General features: G+C 39.1%; 1 protein-coding gene across 1 annotated transcript; it reads left to right on the top strand.

Annotated features, from left to right (window-relative positions):
- Nucleotides 1-1,920: 1,920 nt before the first annotated feature.
- Nucleotides 1,921-21,328, top strand: LOC145912428 (kinesin-like protein KIF13A). Its single transcript, XM_082999887.1, has 36 exons — nucleotides 1,921-2,144; nucleotides 5,385-5,475; nucleotides 5,812-5,824; nucleotides 6,178-6,331; nucleotides 6,618-6,798; nucleotides 6,893-7,118; nucleotides 7,666-7,778; nucleotides 7,852-7,963; nucleotides 8,088-8,176; nucleotides 8,706-8,829; nucleotides 9,093-9,203; nucleotides 9,372-9,506; nucleotides 9,687-9,826; nucleotides 10,075-10,274; nucleotides 10,396-10,467; nucleotides 11,017-11,147; nucleotides 11,686-11,855; nucleotides 12,152-12,314; nucleotides 12,639-12,806; nucleotides 13,038-13,190; nucleotides 13,521-13,879; nucleotides 14,221-14,358; nucleotides 14,774-15,073; nucleotides 15,199-15,331; nucleotides 15,482-15,609; nucleotides 15,859-15,977; nucleotides 16,179-16,305; nucleotides 16,517-16,572; nucleotides 16,769-16,887; nucleotides 17,111-17,218; nucleotides 17,437-17,556; nucleotides 17,635-17,745; nucleotides 17,845-18,111; nucleotides 18,192-18,233; nucleotides 20,396-20,701; nucleotides 20,760-21,328. Exons 1-36 carry the CDS (start codon nucleotides 2,075-2,077, stop codon nucleotides 20,823-20,825), a joined length of 5,115 nt encoding a protein of 1,704 aa, XP_082856013.1. The 5' UTR covers nucleotides 1,921-2,074; the 3' UTR covers nucleotides 20,826-21,328.
- The last annotated feature ends 24 nt before the right edge of the window (nucleotides 21,329-21,352 follow it).

The following is a 21,352-nucleotide window of genomic DNA, read 5'->3' as shown; positions in this document are numbered from 1 at the left end:
TGGATATATATTGGTGCGATTTCGTTTTCGAGACAAGCAACCTGCTTTTCGATAAACATACCATATTGTGCATTTTGATTACTAATGCAAAAAAAACACATAATCTGTGACAGGAAAAAAATTTCTGGGCCGGGATAGTTTTTTTCTATAGATCAATGAGGGTACACTTGACCATTTTCGCTGGAAAACCTTTAGCTTTAAAGCAACAATATTATTCATGGGCCCAGGAGCAACTGCTACCTCCTCTCATGGAACCTAATGCAATTAAAATAAACCCTCCTTTGGTCAACATGGCAGACGTCCTTTAATTAAACATAAAACGCAACACCTGCGTCAAGTAAATGACGTCAGACATACGGCAAGAAAACATATGTCACTAAATTTGACAAATCTCCGCAAAAATGAGACTTGTTCGATTCCTTTGATATATATTGGTGCGATTGCGTTTTCGAGGCAAGCAATCAGTCGTTCGATAAATATACCATCATATTCTGTATTATGAGCAGATGCATTATTAATGCAAAAAACAACAACACATAACCTTTGACTTGAAAAAATGTTCTAGTCTGGGACCGTTTTTTATAGATCTATTGAGGGTATACTTTACCCTTTTCGCTGGAAAACTTTCAGATTCAACACTAATATTCATGGGTCCAAGACCAACTGCTACCTCCTCTAATGAGGCCTAATGCAATAACAATAAACCCCTCTTCGACCTACAAGACAGCAGCCCTTTAACTAATAATTAAAACACAACCTGCGTTAAGTAAAGCGTATCATTAAATTTAGTCACAAAAACAGAATTTAAATTGCGAAAACCTTTTTTTAGAAAAAGTATTTACTTGATCAGGCACTTTTTATTTTTGATGTTACTTTTTGGGTAGATACTTTAACCATCTCACGGACGGGCAAAACCGGATTTACTTTTTGAACACTAATCATTACAGTTTGTTTCCAGCTTTCATCAAGGTAGTCTATATACAACCTCCATGATATGTTTAGGGCTTGGAAAGACATAGCAGCAAGGTAGGGGTAAATATTAAATACGTTTACATGCAAACTATCGAAAAGCTTTGTCGCAAGTTCGTTTAATTTTTAAAAAGTCAACATGAACTAAATACAAGGAATAAAATTGCGATTTCTTTAAACAAACAGCTGTAATTATTCATGCGTAACTAAACAGAAATGACAAAAAATGGCTATGTAAGCCGCTAAATGCAAAATGAATTGCAAATCGCATTTTGTGTGCACGCTTTTATAAAACATGTGTACATTAAATCAATAAAAATTTTAGCCATGAACCTAGACAAATTACAGCATACAAATATTCTTTTTCAATCAACCGGAACGGCCCTCGTCATTTTCGTCTGGACGTTTGCTCGCAAGACAGCATGATGACGTCATGTCGTTAAACGGCTCAAGAGATCAAGGTCCTGAGTTAGAACAAAAGGATTTTGCATGCGCAAGCACATATATTGGTTACGTTTTAGCCCCAGCGAGGTGTGAAGTTAAGTTTTGAAAAGAAATTATTGATATTCTTTTCCTCAGCAGCTTACGAACTAGTTCTGGGTCTGAATAAAGTAGTTTTTTTGCTGTTGTAACACACTTTCTTGCCATGTTTATACCTTATATGCATACATTTAAGCACTGGTTGGTGGTAATTTTCTTACAAATTTTCCTATGATTAATTAAAATCAACAGAATATTGAGCAAAGCATGTTTGACTTTGTAACCTGAGGTTGTAGGTATATTTATATCATGTGTATTTGTATAATTGTGATTCATTTCACAGTGTTTACATTCTGACTCATTTGCTAGTTGTTGATCCATTGCTTTCCCTGAATTCTATCTTTTGCAAATCTGGTCTGATGTGTTTACTTTGCCACAGGATTACCTTCTTTGTAACTGATTTTCAGGAGGGCTATATTTCGTCAAAGAAAATAAACAGCATTTTAGTGAAGCATGCAAATTATCGAGTTAATATTATCCGTGGTTTAAGTCTGTTCATACCAAGACCTGGGACTAGTTTGGAATGGCTTATACTTAGTGGATATTTATATTTTTCCAAACAAATATGACGAAGGGAACAAGCAATTCCAGTAAGGTGAAGGTCGCTGTGAGAGTCCGGCCCTTCAACAAACGAGGTATGAATAACTTTGAGTCTACCATAATATTGACAAAATGAAACAGAATACTTTGATACTGCTGTGAAAGTGTATGTGTTCGACTTGAGTAAATGTTACTGGTTACACAGTAAGCTTTAAATATATACATACTCTTTGGACTTCATGTCATCTGAGCAAGGTCCTACAAATAAAATTCCTCTTTCTTAAAAAAAGGCTTAGAATGAAGGGATGAACATGATCAAATGTTTTTTTCTAACATATAAAACGAAATTAGATGTTATATTGTGTTTTCTTGTACTCCCGAAAGAATTTATTATATGTTTATATATATAATGCTTGATACAATGATACAATTTATATTTCTACTATGCAAAAAACAACCCTTTTTTGCTTGGTATTAGGATGACCCATATATGCTGTTGTGTAATTATACAGGAGTGTTAATACTGTTGGCAACCGAGTGGAAAGTCAATTTGCACTTGCCTGTGATTGCTGTTATACCATTAATAATTTAATTACTTTATGGTTTAATTAAATTGTATGAATTATTAATTACCTAAACTACCAGATTTTGTTTGCCAACATGTGTTTCAACTTAACTAAAAAGATCCAGAAAACAACATTGTTAATTTCTGTGATACTTTAGTAACCAAGAATGTGTTTGTTGTATTTTTTAAGGTTGTGTATGCCAACATTCAAGTGTAACCTGCCATGGTTTAAGTTGCATATTACTACAGGCATAACTCTTTCCAATCTACAAAGAGCTTGAATTCATTTTTAGGATATGCCCAATTCCAATGTGTATAAATATTATGTTAAACATGTTTTTTAAGTTGGTGTATTAGGCATAAAACAAGTAACAAAAACCACCGTTGAAAATACCACTAAGTGTAAGTGCCGCCACGTTTAATCCTTGATGGAACCACAATCCACAAACCTGTAGGTCCATGACCACTTTTGTACCGCTAACCCTAAACCACCCCAAGTCTTTTATGTTGTGAGGGATTAGAACAACGATCGAGCATCGTTCAACGGTTCCCATGCGGGTGTGTGCTGTAGTTGGGTAAACACTTGCTCCATGTAAGCGCCCATTTCGACGCCTAAACCTTCAATACAAAGGCCCTAGATATCTTACGTCACGTATTACCGGCTCCAGATTCCAAGCCGTATGAACCCTGCGTTTTCGAGTTACGCAGGGAAGGCTGATGACGAATTACTTCATGGGTTAACTTTTCGTTTTAAATTCCATTAATATTGAAACAAAAGTGCCATCATTAAAACGATCTATTCTCTCGTCTACTCGGAAACGATTAACGCACTACTAGATAATATTCAAGGCACCGGTGCACGGTAATTAAGTTGGTTGTCCAACGACCGTTGAATCTCACTCGCCCAGCGACGATTCAACCGTCGTAATTGCTTTTCGTTTCAAGTCGGTTAATTGTTTTCGGAAGGAAAAAGCTACTGGGTTAGAAGTGGTAACCTACAAACCATTGATTTTAACCTCTGCTCGTTGGGGATTTAATCACTTATACCTAAAGTATATTATATTGTGTGAGTGGTAGGGAGGTTTTGTCAAACCGACCCCCAAAAAGTTCTGTACTATGTTTGGTATATTATTGGGTGTTAAGCGGTAATTTTTGACAACTATCGAAAAAAACGTCTTCGGTATTATTGATACCCGTTTAAGGGGAAGTTTTTCGTCATTCACACATTGTGACCTCATAGTCGAGGTCGCAACAATGCCAGTCGTGCAAAATCTTGAGGTGCGTCACAACACGGATAAATCTTGAGCCGACGCTGTTTGACCTACACCCGGCTTCGACTAACTGTAAGTCTCTTAAAAGTGTTTGGCACCAAGTCTTTATTTTGTGGGCGGCTGTTGCTTCGGAAAGGTCGTCTTCATTATGTGACGTGGACTATTTATTTTCATCCTTGCACTTTGAATTCGCCTTTGTTGTCCATTTTTTCCACTTTGGTTGGTTTATCAATTTGTAAAGTTCTGACAAACAAAACCAATTAAATGCAGTGAAAGCAAAATTAGGGATTTCGTTGACACTGTATATAAGTTTAAAGACAATCGGCTAAGTGCCTATGGAAGTTGCACATGTGCAATAAGTCAACAAAATGCGCACAACAGACATCCACATTTGCCTCTAACACGACTTTGAATCACGGTTTATGTAAACGCGACAGCAAACTAATATTATGTTTTTCGTGCCCAAAATTGAAAATAGGTCGTAATAAACGTTCGCAGAAAACTTGCGAATACGATTTGCCCTTTTAGCTTACCGCACCACACCCCTTATATCCACGCATATTGACGTGGTGATTCGTAAGTTTCGTAGACATGTAACAACCGTAAAGTTTCAGCGTGATTTATTGGAAATGTCATCCTGTTGACAAAACAGATGATCTTGCTAAGATACTTCATTGCACCTAAAGTTCTGTGTGACAATTCATTCATAAGTTGTGGACTCACTTAGATAGCTATTCTAGTTGCAAAACTGCTATATTTGCACAGGAACTGTGTAACTGGGTCGTAAACAAGTGGTTAGGTCTTAACATTTGTTGACTTTCTCAGCCATTGTTGTTGTTGTTGCTCTTTCCAGCTGATTATTGCTTACACCTATGTGTTAAACTTTGGTGCCATGGGAACTATGTAAGCCAGTGGTTCTTACACTGTTTGCACATACGGGCTGGTAAACCTTCAAACAACGTTTATTGCTCAGTGATTTTATAAATCTAAACTAATATGCAATAATAAATAGTTGTTGATAAAAACGAATGGTTAATAAATCCATTTAATGAGATAAAAAAATTAAACTGGTTGGTGAGAACCACTGTTTATATTATTTCCACAGCAGGGTGGTATCAGTTGTAAATTAATTCGAATAGACACACAACTGTTTTCTTTCTTCCAGCAACAATTTCCTGCAGAGGCTTTTTAAGACCAATCAGCTTTTTGGCACCTCATTGTAAAGTCATTTTATCCCCGGTGTCACATTAATTATTCAAACTTTCTTCTTGCATTCCACAAAAAAACTCATCGGACCCCAAACTGCACAGCACAGTCATGCTTTTTCAGAATTGTGCTGTATTGTTCCATCAAGTATATAACTAAGATCCTGATCTTCCCTAAAAGTTAAAAGAGAATTCTTTAAATAATGATCTGGAATAGCAGGAAGATTTTAATTTTATAAACCCCAAAAATTAATGCATTTTTTTCTGACACCAAAGTATGTTTTTTATACATAGAAATGGAACTGAACACACAATGTGTTGTGGATATGAAAGATGACCAGACCGTCCTGTACGCACCAATTCCTACTGGAAAACAACATGACAAGTAACAAATACAAATATGTTTTTGGATGTCTCAATACTAAATGCTAATTTAAGAGCATCCATACATTTATTGGAGAAATATTTAAGACCATATATATAACTTGATATTGGTTTCTTGTTAATCATTCTTAATCTCAGTCTTAAGTCATTAAATTTGGATTCGAATCAGCTAAGCCATATTATGTAGATTAATAACCACCATGTATTTGAAGAAGATTTTATTTGAGCTCAATTCTTGAGTTTTAAAAGTTTCGGGTCTTTAAACTATTTTCCTGAGAAAAAATGCACCATATTAATGCTTTGTTTTTTTTCATGTGTTTCTCATCTACAAATGAAGAAAGCAAACAAAAGTAAGGTTATTACATTTTTATTATTTTGCCTGCGCAAACTTTTCTTTATTACATAGCACTAAAGCATTTAGCCTCAGCTAGGCAGTGTGCCTGGTGTTGATCATGGTCAAATAAATCAATTGTCGAATTGCATCAGTCAGGCTACTGTCCACTGGGAGCAATATAATAGCAGACTGCAGTGCTTTGACTTGCTAGTTTTAGGGTTAGTGTCTGTCACCAATGTGTTTACCAGCACCCAAGGGAGGTATCCTTTTGCAGATTAAACATATCAAACCCCATTGCCCTGACATCTCCAACACTCAGTTTAGTCACTTTATTTCTCTACAATGATAAATGTTTTGTGTGGAATTCAGACTTTTGCCTTTGATCACTGCTTTTGGTCCATGGACGTTAAGGAAACTGACAAATTTGCAAATCAAGAGCAAGTATTCAACAGTCTTGGTGTGGAGTTACTGGACAATGCCTTTGCCGGATATAATGCCTGTATATTTGCATATGGCCAAACAGGTGATGCATTGTGTGTGCTATGAAGTTCTTAACTAACTAATATCAATATTTTCTGAGTAACTATTTTTTTGGATGACTTTTTTTATTTCAAACACTAAACCTGTACTTACTTCATCATATAGTACACATGTAAAGTGTTTTGAGAAGTATGCAGTTACATGTACTTGTGTGGATTGATTAGGTATAACCACATCTACACTAAGTTGTTGCATTAATTCTTGTTTAATAGCAGGAAAAAAATGTGATTTTGTATAAAAAGTTGAATCTTTTCCTTTTTCTACCATAGGTTCAGGAAAGTCTTACACGATGATGGGGAGTCACGAACAGCCTGGCCTCATCCCAAGATTATGTGTTGCTCTATTTCAACGAATACAAGCTGAAACAAAAGATAGCCAGTCTTTCAAAGTCGAAGTGTCTTTCATGGAAATATACAATGAAAAAGTTAGAGACCTACTCGACCCACATGGGTAAGACCATTGTTAAGTCCTGAACAAAAATGTAGTTCTTGCGCGCCAGACATACATAATAGATTAAGTTTATCAACAAGGCATGGTTTTGCAGAGGTTCCCACCACAGCCTTAAAGTGCGTGAACACAAGTCTCTCGGACCATATGTGGATGGGCTGCAACAACTTCTTGCATCGTCGGCGGAAGATGTCCAAGAGTTGATGTCGGAAGGCAGCAAATCTCGTACTGTAGCTGCCACCAAGATGAATGCTGAATCATCTCGCTCTCATGCTGTGTTCACACTCATTGTAACTCACACAATGACTGACATCCAATCAGGGGTAGGTCAAACATGGACACTGCACCCCACAGGCCAAATCTGACTCGTTGGATCTTTCAATCAGGCTCGCCAATAGTTTATTCCAGAAAATGTCTCATACTGTAGTTTAATATTATATTCCTGAGACTCTCTAGTGTATGAACTTTGTTTTTTTTTTCGATTTGAGCTCTGTTTATGTAAATAAGTCAGTTTATAAACTGTAGTGTAGACACCTCTTTGTCTACTTTTACTCACATGGTCCATTGACCTCATCTGTCGGATCGTTACTAATTTGTGACCTGCAAGTCCAAATATTTGCCCTTCCCTGGTCTACATGTGCTTTTTATGGCCATGCTTGTGTATTCAAATACAATTCTATATGAATAAAGCATTAGGGAAATTTCACAAATAAATGCTGCTATTATTCTGGCCATACTGAAATAGAATTTTAAATGATTATTAGCAGTGTTTACATTTACAATACTACAATGGTCACTGGAAATGAACATGCATGAAAAGGTTGAACAATCTCTGGAACTGTAATCGCATGATTAAACTGGTTGCTGCAGGTTTCTGGAGAAAGAGTGAGCAAGTTGAGCTTAGTCGATCTGGCTGGAAGTGAGAGATCCTCTAAAACGGGAGCTTCTGGTGCAAGATTAAAAGAAGGGAGCAACATTAACAAGTATGTAATTTTTATAGTTGCCGAGATGTTTTTGTGTAAAAACCTTTTACACTTTATTCAAAATTGTCAACAGATCTCTTACAACGTTAGGGCTTGTGATAAGTGCTTTAGCGGACCAAGCTGCTGGAAAAGCTAAAAATAAGTTTGTGCCTTATCGTGACTCAACCCTCACATGGATATTAAAGGTGATTTCATCCCTATTTTCATCAACAATAATTTAAGGGGTTTTCCTGCAATAAATCTGGTTGTGGCATTTGTACGTTATATTTATTGCTTGAATTTCCTATTATTCAAAAAATATGTGTTCAGGATAATTTAGGAGGGAACAGTCGCACTACAATGGTGGCTACGCTCAGTCCCTCTGCTGATAACTACGAAGAAACCCTGTCAACTTTAAGGTAAACAACAAAAAATAAATGCACCCAACTTTGATTTCCATCTGCATATGCTATGTTTGTAACCATGCAGTTTGCAATTCTTGTTTATTGTGTACACATGGAAACATCATGCTATCACCTTGAGTTGTCGAAGTAACAGGGATGTAAACAAAGCTCTCTCCCTCCTTATCTTGAAATCATTTGCCAACGCGACCTTCAGCCAATACATTATATCAGTCTCCACCAAACGAGTCTTGCGTCACCGAGTCATAGACACATGATCGTTGGTAATGTGGGTTGCTACGATTTGTGCCTCGGGCATCGATGTTAAGGCCAACATGTCATCGATAGACCGATGTGTCTCCGCTCAGCTGTCTGCTGTGTCGGCAATACGCCTACGTCACATTGTTTTGATTTTCTATCAGTGTCGGTCTATGCTGCTTTGTACAGTGTGGGTCAACTTGTAGTTGATCAAGTTCCATGAGGCACCTTTTCGAGATCGTGTTCCACCTTGTTACGTCATAACGACACTTACTATGATGTAATACAGGTATGCGGACCGCGCTAAACGCATTGTGAACAAGGCCGTGGTGAACGAGGATCCGAATGCGAAGATAATTAGAGAACTTCGCGAAGAAGTCGAAAAATTACAGACGCAACTGCGAGAATCTGAGGTACTTTTCCGTTTGTGGTACTTGTGCTGCAATAGTAAAAATTTCAAACATTGCGTCCAACCTTGGAACAATAGGAAATATACTTTATTATTGTGATAACATCTTAGTCATGATTATCAACTTCCTGATTTAAAAATAACGTCTAGATTCAAATTGATTTTTAATTGTACAAAAAACGATATTGCAGGTGTTAAATTTGTCTTGGTGTATTATGTGAAAGCGTATTTACTTGATGCGTTTTGTCTTTGCTTTCCTTGATCCAGAGCATGAGGGCTCCCGATTTAAAAGAGAAACTTGCAGAGAGCGAAAAGTTGATTCAGGAAATTTCACTAACGTGGGAAGAAAAGTTGCGAAAAACCGAACAAGTTCATAAGGTGAGAAAATTTTATGCTAATGTTTTCCTTGGGTCATTTTCCCGATTATTTGTGGAATTAGTGACAGGAAGTTTGTGTATCTGTAAATGCCACCGCCCAAAACGGTTAAAATAACATCACCGTTCGACAATTTTCGCAACCTATAAAATTTCCCAACTATTTGATCAGAAACGGCAAGAAACCTTGGAAAAGATGGGGATTTCCCTCGAGACGTCAGGTATCAAAGTGGAAAAGACCAAATGTTTCTTGGTGAACCTCAACGCCGACCCTTCGCTCAACGAACTGCTCGTCTACTATCTGAAGGTGCGCAGCTGCAACCTCACTTATAACCCACCTTCCCCAGCCTTAAACACCGTGCTATTAAATGAACCGCGGTATTCTTTCATAAGATTCGTGCGACGTGATTTCGTGGGACAGCGTGATATTACAGACCTCGTTCTTTAGTGGCTCTGCTAGGGGGTGAAATTATTCTGTATATTTCAGAATTACACCCTCGTGGGCCAAGCGGAAGAAACCGACATACAACTTAGTGGGTTGGGAATTGCTTCGAAACACGCTGAAATGTCAGTTGATGAGAATGACAATGGAACGATAGTCACAGTGACTCCCATTGATACTGCAAGGTTTGTTTGTCACATTTAGATAAATAACGTTATTACATCGCACTATTTATTGCTGAACTGAATTTAATATTGAGACCTTCAGAAAAGTTTGTTGTGTTTTGCTCAGTGTTTAAACCATGTATATGTTACGTAGCGTTTATTACATGCCCGAGTAAATATACACATCGTGTACAAACAATTTCCTACTTACACCGTCCACGACAAGCAGCATCGGTATTCCTGTAAATATTACTTTGTTCCATTAACAGAACTTGTGTTAACGGTCGAATAATTTCGTCCCCCACTCACCTTCACCACGGCGACCGAATTTTGTGGGGGAATAACCACTTCTTCAGGATCAACATACCACGTCTGGTGCGCGGGAAACCCCCTGATACGTCATCGCCCATCAGCAAGGAAGAATCGATGACGTCGCCGACCGAAGGGGAATCCCGCAAAGCGACACCCGGTAAGAAAAGTGTTTTCTTGGTTAATATATCGGCATGAACCAGTGACTTTACGGACTTTCTTGTTTGCGTTGTTTTGATTGGTCGAAAGGTGTCACGTGTTGACGCGATTTTTGTTTCCAGATTTGTCGCTGAACGAATCGCACATCAGTTACGAGTTCGCTCAACAAGAGGTTCTTCTCAATCAAGTGCAAGGTAAACATATATTGTGTTAGTATCTGTGTGGGTGTAACGCGATACAACCTGCTGTAAAATGCGGTTAATAAGCTGTATGGACCCATACCGACGTAAATTTTCTGCTAAATCTATCTCTTGTCACTCTTAGGGAGTATTTGTGGCCACATACGTATATTCTACGTCACCATCCACTATTAACCTCCCGGGAGCACAGAACTCTAAACTTCCGCCTTATTGTTTTCACTCTCTTCCACCCCAGCACATTAACACACTGCAAGAAAACCTCCGATACTTCCCTGTCCGTCTCATCCATTACATATACGACCCTTACATACAATGCACTGTTACCGGGTTATTTAGGGGGCGACCGTAAAAAGCGTCTTGTTTTTCGAAGCTTAAAGGCCAAAAAATGATGAAAGAAACGAATAATCTTGGCAGAAATTTGGCAACAAGTCACATGATGTTTGCAACCTAAAGCAACCCGAAAATATTTTGGTTTCTTTCAAATATTCATGACGCAAACGGTACTGCATTCGTAAAATATAAAAAGTTTGTGTTTTATTTTAGCTCCAATACAAGAAACCATTATGAGCCTGGAACGTGAATTCCAGCTGCTCCAAGAAGGGAATGTCCCAAATGGGGGAAAGAAGGACGCCACACTGGGTTTGGAAGACACAGAAAGAAAAAAATACGAGCTTGTAAGTTAGAACTGATACACCTTTACTTTTCCACATATTTAATACTTCAAAACACGTATTCTTTTATCCCGCTTAAACAAAGCCCTAAACAAATCGATGACGTCATTTATTTCATGTGTCATATCACGGAAGCTTTGCGTCACACCTTCCGTCAACGTAGCTTGTAATGGCGTCCTATTGTAGGTTATTGCAATACAACATATCGCTCTATCGTATAGGAAGGGGTTATCAAATATTTGCATCCAAGCATTTGGCTAAAACATTCACTCCCGCTGGGGCGCGTAATTTTACCGGTGGCGCGTATCTACCTGCTTCTTCTCATGCAGTCATTTCCTTATTTTCTACCGTGCTGGGTTCGTTACCTTGCTGGTTAATAACCCCTTTATCCTCGATCAGTAACGCTAGCCGAATCTTACTATAACCTCTCAACGATCCTATTCACCTTCAAATGTCAAAACAGTTTATTTTAAGTTGTGTTTGACAGAAAGCAACCCTGATTATTGACCGTTGGTATTAATTTGATGTTCATGTTTGTTAGGAAATCAATGCGTTACGGAAACAGCTGCTTTCCATGTCCCCAAGTGCGAGTTCGGATTCTCTCGACCGTTCGAACAATGAGGGAAGCAACCTGACCACTGATAGAGAACAGGGTGTGACAAACCCATCACCTGCTGCTCATCAACGCTACAGGAACTGGAAAAGCGAACGGTACTCATCCAAAATCAGCTACTTTTTTAATACAGGGCATTGGTATTGAGTGTTTGGTTAAATTATAGAATGTTGGATTTTTTATATAATTGAGTGGAACACAAACGTTAAATATTGCCTAACGTATTAACAGACTTACTTTGTCTGTTAGCTTTTTTTATTTATTTTCTAAAATTGGATTATTGACCCATTCTACTTTGAAAGGATGTCACGAAAGGCAGTTACATTTGTAAAAGGGTATCTGTGGTGACTAACAGGTTCGAACTAACCTCCAAACTAACCAATTTAATGTTTAGAGAGAAGACATTACGTGCGAGCATATCTCGGCTGCGGGACGAATTGGTTCGAGCCCAATCATTAACACAAGAAGCAAACTCGCTTGCTACTGAAATGAACAGGGAGACGGAATTTAACGTAACCCTTCAAATTCCCACGCACAACCTTACTCCTAATAGAAAGGTTTGTTTTTTTATCTTTCTGTTTGGAGTTGAATCGTTTGTACTTCTATTCAATTACTGCTAGTTTATGCGAGCCATGAAGTGGGTAGTGCCAAATTATTTTCAAAGTGTAGGTGTGTTGTGTATACATTACTATATATACATAAACTTACAAATTAACTGTTTTTAAGTGCAGTTTTTGTTACGTTTGTCAATCAATATTTGTTTGTTGCAACTACAGCAGCGACATACACTTACTTTAATACAAAATACATACGTTGTATAAATCTCCTTCTACTTAACCATTTGGTTGATGATTTTCCAATTTTCTTAATTTTTATCACAGCAAGGAGCACTTCTTTGTGAACCTGCGGTACAAGTGATCAGACAAGGTAAAGATTGTCAGGTTTGGTCGGTGGAGAAACTTGCAAACCGTATTGTGGATATGCGGGAACTCTATCAACTCCACGTACAAACTAACGGAAATGACGTCGAAGCTGCTGATGATTTGGCGGTAAGTCGCTATACTGTATTTACTTTTACTCCATGTGTTATAGTCAGAATCATAGGAAATCATTTTCTTCGCTTTTTAATAAAATTTAAATAACATTGAACGAATACATCTCAAAAACATTTAATTCGAAATATTCATGAAACTGGCAAGTCGGGTATTGTACGCTGCAGATTACTTGTCAGTTCAGATTTGCAAAACCTAACATTAAATTTATTCAATTTTTGTCCCCAGAACAAGTCGTTAACTGAGGGTGGAAGAGACGACCCGTTCAACGAGAGCGAACGAAGTCAGATATTGATTGGTGTTGCGAACGTGTTTCTCGAATGTCTCCTGCAAGACGCCCTACTTGACTATCAAGTTCCGATTATAAACCAACATGGACAGGCGAGTTTGCATTGATTTTGTAACCACATGCCTTTACGTTTTCGAGCGAACCGCAGCAAGAACACTTCGCAGTATTCTTACTTTATGTGCTACATGGCTTATTTAGAAGTTTGCCATACGGTATTGCGATGTCCGTTCATTCACATTACTGTCGGATTAGCAGCTCCACGTTGTATTGACGTTTACAGCTTTCCCTTGATATTTTTCCTCTGTTTGCTGACAATTTCCCCTTGAATTATTATCCAAGACTCACAAACAACAACGACCACAAACTAAACCTATAACAAACCACAGACTCCTTTTAATCATCCCTTCTCCTCACATCAACAGGTCGCGGGGAAACTTCTTGTAAACATCCATCGTATTTCCGGCAACATTCCGGAGCACATGCTCCTCGGGGAGCCTGCAGAAGACGGAGATTCAAGCTCCGATCAGGATGGTATCCAAGAGGAGGACACATCAGTTGACATCACCTCCGACATCAGCAGGACTTCGGGATCAAGCTCCAGTAGTGGAGTCGGATCAAGTTTAAGCGCCGATCCCCACGTGGATGCAGGGAAGATGATCCCGATCGTCAGAGTGATGGATGCGTCCAACTCATCCCTCTCCTCTATGGCAACGACTCCTCTCTCTGTTCCCGAGATACGGAAGCCGAGGTTAAAACGTCCCAAACCAAAGATCACGTGCAGGTGAGTCTTCGGGGGATTTTAAACTAATTTTGCGCTAGTTACGAACTCAAATTAACGCAATGAAATCCCAAAATATATGTATTTTTAAACAAAAATGTGAGTTGTAGCTCTAAAAAAGTTTATGATTTGAAACAACATTTTTTTTTTTTTGCTGTAGTCCGTTGGTTTCTTACGAATCATAAAAATAACAATTTCGCCTGCACGTCCATCCTTAAAATCAGTAGAGGGCTAAATTCAGGCAAAATTAAGAAACCTGTCGTACCTCTAAAAATCGTTGAAATGTGGTTGCAACTTTAAAAAAGTACATCCAGGTTCAGTATCAACATTTTTTTACATCGCAGAGTTTCGATAATTGAAGCAACAGGACTCCCACCCACCTTCTCCCACTTCGTGCAATGCCAATATTCATTCCTGGATATACCTGATATAGTGAGAGTCGCCCCTGTTCTCAGCCCAGATGAGGTTTCGCCAAAACGAAGGTTAGTCGTGTTTATTGGCGCGATATGTCAAAAATAGAGAAGCAAACGAAGTGCTACCGTTACCAGCTGCGCTAAAGATACCCCACCGGTCAAAACAGTGTGCACTACTGTCAGCAGCTTAATGTTCGAAAACTTTAAAAATAAACAATATACAAGTAACAGAAAGAGCAAAAAACATTCATGAGTTTTCAAGAGTAGATCTATCCCACGGATTCCTTTGATTTCTACATACTTTATATTAGAAACCACCAACCTAACGCTTCAAGTTTATATAGTTGAATAGCAATTTATTACTGAGAAATCTACGCATGTGAAATGCGCTTCTGACAACGACCTTGGAACATTAAAGTTAAAATAGATTTGCAAAGTGAGACTCTTACACTAAAACAATAGTAACCTGAACATATCTCACCAGGTCCTACCTCAACATTAAGTTCAACCACACAGAGCAGTTCACTCTCCACGTGACCGACGAACTCATCGACTCTCTCACGTCCGGGACCTCCCTCGCTATCGAGGTGTGGGGTCACCGCGACCGTTACCATAGCAACATCGCGCGCACGCCCTCCCAACAATCGCACGTTTCCACCGCCTCCTCCAACGCGTCCTCTCCCCCTCCCGTGCGACGCAAGAACGAGGGTCGATCCTCCAGGAGCAGGAGGAAGATGCGAGCGGCGAGCATCCTTACGGAGAAGAATAAATCGTTGAAGGAGAGGTGGGAATATTTTTGCAGCAAAAGCAATGTTGTATTAAAAAATTGCTCATTTAAGATTTTTTTTATTCTTGAAACATTGATTTTTCCAAGATTTTTTCATGGCAAAAAAATTTCTATGCGTTAAGGTGGTCGGAAGTTGTTAAGAAGTTGCGGTTGGATGTGACGGTCCAGGAGCTTGGTGACAGCGGTGATTACGAAAACGTTGAAATCACTCACAAGCCTGAAGTCCCGTGTGTGGGAACTTTTCAACTAAAACAGGTGAACGAGACACGAATGCAATTTTTTGTGTTGCAAATCAGCGAAATTTTTATTTTAAATTACAACGCAACCAAATTTGTTTGTTTGGTTTGATTACAACTACGCTCGTGCAATGCTTCTTTTTACGAAATGTCTTGCGTTTCACTTTAGGGACAATCCCGTCGTATTCACGTGAGCGTCACGCCCGAGAGGAATTCAGGGACGTTGCCACTCATCTGTGACGAAATAGCGGCAGTTTATGCGGGAAGCATCTGCAGCAGAGTGGCGAACCGAGACAGGTGCGACCTCCTTGAAATATTAATTTTGTGTGGGTTTATTCTAAGGAAAATGATGAGCCATCTGGTCACGTTAGATTAAAAACAGTGTGTAATTCTGTATGTTCAATTATTGGCAATATTGCACCTTTCGAGATTATTTGATTTAAATTGATCGGTAAAACGCCAAACGTCAATGTTCAGAGAAAAACAATTGATTTGGACTAAATTTGCAGTTACGCAAAATACCACAAAGTTATCGTTGCGTTGCAGGGGTCTTGACAGCTATCAGGATCGGGATCTTACCGATTTACGCGAAGAATGGTCAAAAGCATTGGAAAGAAGGAAACATCATCTTGATAAACAAATCAAAACCCTCACTAGTAAAGAAGGTGGGTTACAGATGGAGCAATTGAAAAATCAAATTATTAACGCTTTCAAATAATATAAGTCGCTTTACACGTGGAAATAAATAATTACCTGTAATGCATGTGGAATAGTATTTGGGCCTAACAACTAGCGTTTTGTTTCGTCCAAGCCACAGCCAATCAGAGCCGCCGGTGTAATTTTATGAACAATCGTATTGTGTTCAGATCGCACAGAGTTGGAACGCGAACGTGAGAACGAGTTGTTCGACCAATGGGTGATGTTGACGGAAGAGAGGAATGCGGTTTTTGCTCCTGCACCGAACAGTGGCGTTCCCGGCGCACCCGCTTCATGGTAACTTGTTTGTTGTTAAGATTTGGTTAAAATCTCATTTAGTCATTACTAGTGGTTATGTGACAAATGCAATGCCAGTTTTAAAGATCTGAAACTGATCGATCGTACTCTCTTTTTTTCTGTGCAATTATACTTTAGATATTTATACTAGAAACAAGGGGAATATCACTTGGTGTTTTCTTATGAGTAAACATTTTGTTTTTTGTTTCAGGATTCCTCCACCTTCAGTTGAAATGCACGTTCCTGTTGTTTTCCTCGATCTTAACTGTAAGTTGACAAAAATTACCTTTCTTTGTCTTCTTTGGAGCCCGACCCTAGTAAATATAATACATTCGTGCGCATCGGAACAAATTCAATGTGACAGCTTAATTAACTCCCAACGTTATTCAAAACTGTCCATTAATTAGACAGGTCTGCGTCCACTTGGCTTAACCCAGTGTTAACCGTTATTCCTTGTTCACAGCTGAGCCGGTGGAATGTGAGGATGTGGTGAGAGCACCAGCTGGTCTGGACAGCGAGCTACCACAAGAAACTCCAGGAACATTCGTTCAACTTGCCTTTGTTCGTCCTCCTGTGGCCGAAGTAAGTTGTTTATTTCAATAAAAATATCTAAATTAATTGAAACTTTTACTATAATCCGACTATTGGTGTTGAAACCCTTTGTTTTGTGCATGATTGTTTTACTATCGAGGTCATGGCGGACTTTGTATATTGGGTGAATTCTTTGATGATAATCCAGCATATTTGACATGCACCATCGCACAATGTTTAGTCCATCAATAAAATACATTTTTTCCATCAACAGTTCAGCGGCGAATTATCGGCTGTGGTGTCGTGGGATTCATCCATGCATGACAGCATCTTCCTTAACCGCGTCACTCCCAACGGAGAAAGAGTATATCTCGTTGTCAAGGTAACGTATTTTCTTCTGTGTAGAATTTCTGGTGTATTTTTTCTCATGTGGTCAAACTGAAGGTAAAAGTCACGTGATAGAGTTTGAGCAAGCTACAAACGTTTGCAATTCACGTTACGTCATAAAGACGAACACAGACATGTTTCACAGCCTCGGCACAGAAATTGTTTCTCATTGAAGTAAACTCTGCGCACAACACGATATTGTTTCCTATTCAGGTCCACGTAAGGCTGAGTCATCCTGTTGAAATGGACTTGGTGTTACGGAAGAGGATTTGCGTGGCCGTTTACAAACAGAAGGGATTCACCGCCGCCCTTATGAGGAAGATGCAAGGCAGGGTGAGTAGATGAAACTTTTTCAGTAACAAGGCTGAAATAAAAAATGTCATCACACTGAAGGTATTTGACATATTTCAGCCCCTGACATCCTCGGGAGTGATTTACGAAATCGCGTCAAACGTTCCGCTTGCATCTTCGGAAGGAGATGACCACGAGGCTCTTGCTCTTCTTGCTGCATCCGGAGCAAAGGTAGAATAAAATAAACGGGATTGTATTTTAACATACAATTTTATTCATTTTTAATTTCTTCATATTTATGTACGTGTGATCGGCAATAACGTTTTCAAGGTAAACGATGACGTTGGAGATGACGTAATCGATCTTTCCGGCGACGATGACGTCAACGAGACGTCACACTTCGAGAAATACGTCATGCGAGCGACAAGTTCTGTTGACAAGATTCTTTCTCTCGATCGTCTTCGCCAACAGGTGGCGCTACGCGACGCGAATCAGCAAAACTCTACGCTGACACCTAGTGGCAGCAGCACCGACTTGATGTCAATTTACTCCAAACGAAACAAGGGTCGTGCTTCCTCTATCTATTCAAGCGCCCTGGTGAGTAAATATTTTGTCAGCGTAAGCACGAAGGTAAAGGGTTCAAATCCCGCCTTATCTGTTTTAATGTTTTTGTTCAGACACACAAGCGACCGGTTGACACAACTGCTTCCGAATATAAGGTAGGCAGCGTGAGGTAACCCCTGCATCCCACTGCACTGTGAACTCGAGTAACCCATTGAGGAATGCCGCGGTGACCTTGAGTAACCTGAGCATGCAGCACGCTGAATCGGGATAAGGGAAAAAGAGACTGACACTTACTAACCCTTTCTGACAAGTGCTGCGTTACTAACTATTCTAAGCTGTGAAAAATATTTTGCCAACTGTCCTATTGAAAGTTTTTTTTGCCAATCATCTTTTCGATGTTCTTGTGGTGGAAACGTGAGGTTATTGACCAATAGTAACCTCACGTAGGTTATTAAGGGTGAAAACAATGCGAGTACAAGGGAATTGGCTGATAAGCATGACACCTAGTAATATTTCCGGATACAAATGGTGAATTTGACGTACTCAGTGTTGCACCAGAAAAACGTTGCAATATTCTGTGCCTGTGCTTCCCTGACGAAAAAGCGCGTTGACAATCAAGTATTCTTCTTACATTTGTGCGTGTTTTGTCAAAATATAGTACGGCACGTCTGTCTATGCTACAGCGGCGGACGTTAATTTTACAAATTCGATGAATTTTTGTCCCGAAACTTTTATCACCGCAATTGATAGGAAATTCTATGCACGCTTGGACACTGGGTCACGCGCGGAAGCGTAATTACGACAAGTGAAGCTATACCAGGGTTGGGTGATTTCCCCAAAACTTGACACCGCAAAAATATTTCGATGAATTAAGTTTATCGAAAATTTAATGTCATACAAAGTGGATTTGAAAAAGTGGCAAGGAGTTTCCATTTGACACATATTTAACACAAAAACTACTTCGTAAACATGACGGACGGGGGCGACCGAACTACATCTCTAAGAATTAATCCAATATTGTCCAAAATCTCAGTGTTAGACACAACGTGTGAAGCATTTGGCTTTATCTTGCAATTGGAGTCAATTAAGACAAAATTCCTCGTGCCCTTTCCCTGCGCTCATGATTGTTTTTTTTTTCTGTCGTGCACTTAACTTACCCCTGATCCGGTTTACTGTTACAATGTCCACAATTTTTTCGCAACTGGTATTGCAGAAGTGATAAATCTGCTATTCACGTTACGTTTTGTGTAAAACAAATATTCAACATTGCTCACGTCAAGTATGTTACATTAAAACAATTACAAGTGGTATTATTGCTCTTTCTCCACGAAGAACATGACTGAGCAATAAGGGAAGCAAAGCGCACACGTTTGTTACTGTTTCCATACAAGCACAATTTTCCGTGTGTTCTGTGATTTTTTTCTGTAGCGGGATCACGTGATGTACTTAGCACTTGTAATTTATTTATTGTTTTCAATTTAATCAAACCAATGTGAATTTATCGGTGTATACGGAATAGCTGGTTGGTTTGGTCTGCAGCATCCTTAACACTGAAGCAATCATAAAATCACAATAACCTTCGAGTCAAGGTCAAATACGTCCATCCGTTTATGTGATCACATCGCCTCTCCATACATTTCTATCCATTATAGATGAGCGTTTGTTTATTTGTTTGTCGGGAAGGTTTTCAATATTAGTGTGTGATACTAAGAAAAAACTTGACACAAATGATCGACGGCTGACATTATATATCAGCGGCAAACGTTTTTCCGTCATTATTACCAGGTAGTGGTTAGTGCCGTAGTTTATCTTAGTACGTGGTTTTCATTTGCTTTTGTATCAGTCGCCGGTTCAATGTTTTGCGTTCGGCCGTTAAACGGTTTTAGGAAATCCCCGACGTTTTGATCGCTGTTGCCTTAGAAACCATTACTTCTCTCCGACAGTTGTGTAACCCTTGATTTATTTTCTTTGCTTGGTCGAATAAAAGACACAAAACTGCTGGTTTTCAGCTTTGAAAGAATCTTCCCTTTGTATCTTATACTGTTGGTCGTAAGAAATCTTATATTTTCTGGGCATTTTTATTGTCAACTTTATTCTGCATAAAAATAACAACTAACCTTCTGCATGGCTTTGAGAGCTAACCTTGGCAAATACCCGAAGTTGGTATTTGTAAATTTACAAGACAGAACTTTTGCTATGAACATTTCACACAAGATATCGCAGGTGTAAGTGTTTATGCTGAAGTGATATCGCTGCAACTTCACAGCGTTCCCTATAACACTTTTTGTGCTTAAAATTTTCAACCCTTTTTGTCAAGTTCGGAATGGCGCAAGATTTGTTTCGAAAAATTGAGACGCGAATTCTTCCCGCTATGTCCGCCATCTTCCCCCGCCCTGATAACAACGTACAACCACCAAAAAGCGAGGACCTCCACCGAAGATTACGTCACTCATTCAGCTCTGGTGACGTCACTGATACGCGTTCAGAGATCGGTGACGACAGAGTTTCAATCCGATCCCGACGTTTGCCTTCTGCCAGCTCTGAGTTCGTTACAAATGATGACGTCAGGGTTGTGAGAGTTGCTGATGCGGAACGGAGACATTCGACTCCGAAGAACAAAGTGGTGAGTTGGTGACGAATCCGTGTGAGAATATCACAGGATAACTGACTCTGTTTTTCAGATAACTCAGCACCCATTGCCGGATGCTCCATTAATAAAGGTTACCCACCCATCTGTAAGTGAATAGCGTGCAGAGGCACCGTTGGAACGCAACAGAATCTATCGTGTTGATTTAAACTTTCACGTAGGAATGGGACCACACACTCTTCGAAACAAAATAATGATATTATGCATGTGTCTTATCCAATGTCATTCAATTCTATAACATGTACTGCACTTAACCCAAAGCTCACATGAAAAAATGCATGGTGCTCTATTCACAATTCTCCCTATTTTGCGAAAGTTAATTGTTTGAAATGTTTGACTTTGCAATTTGTGCTGCACCGAAACTGCAAACAATATTTACCATTAACTTTATTAACCTTTGAACTTGCACTTTTCCATCCCTTATATTGTTTTTAATTGCTTTAGTGTTTATAGGTAATACTTAACCACAGGGCGCTTATGCCTGTACAATTTCTCCACACTATCCGCTATGCCACACCAGTCTCGCATATAATTATGCAGCAGCATCCGCTGGTGATTTTTAAATAAATTCTTGCTCGATCGCCATTATATAAAGCGCCTGAATACATCAGTGAAACAAATATGTCT

This window comes from Ascidia mentula, chromosome 8 (assembly GCF_947561715.1).
Source record: "Ascidia mentula chromosome 8, kaAscMent1.1, whole genome shotgun sequence".
Lineage (NCBI taxonomy): Eukaryota > Metazoa > Chordata > Ascidiacea > Phlebobranchia > Ascidiidae > Ascidia > Ascidia mentula.
This window is presented reverse-complemented; position numbering and strand designations above follow the sequence as displayed.

What these genes read in the sequence shown, in the direction of transcription:
- LOC145912428 (XM_082999887.1), top strand. Translation starts at nt 2,075, where the DNA reads ATGACGAAGGGAACAAGCAATTCCAGTAAGGTGAAGGTCGCTGTGAGA. An exon ending in ATCCCGCAAAGCGACACCCG is followed by an intron (nt 10,275 to 10,395) that starts GTAAGAAAAGTG and finishes TTTTGTTTCCAG; the next exon opens with ATTTGTCGCTGAACGAATCG. An exon ending in TTGCTGCATCCGGAGCAAAG is followed by an intron (nt 17,746 to 17,844) that starts GTAGAATAAAAT and finishes AACGTTTTCAAG; the next exon opens with GTAAACGATGACGTTGGAGA.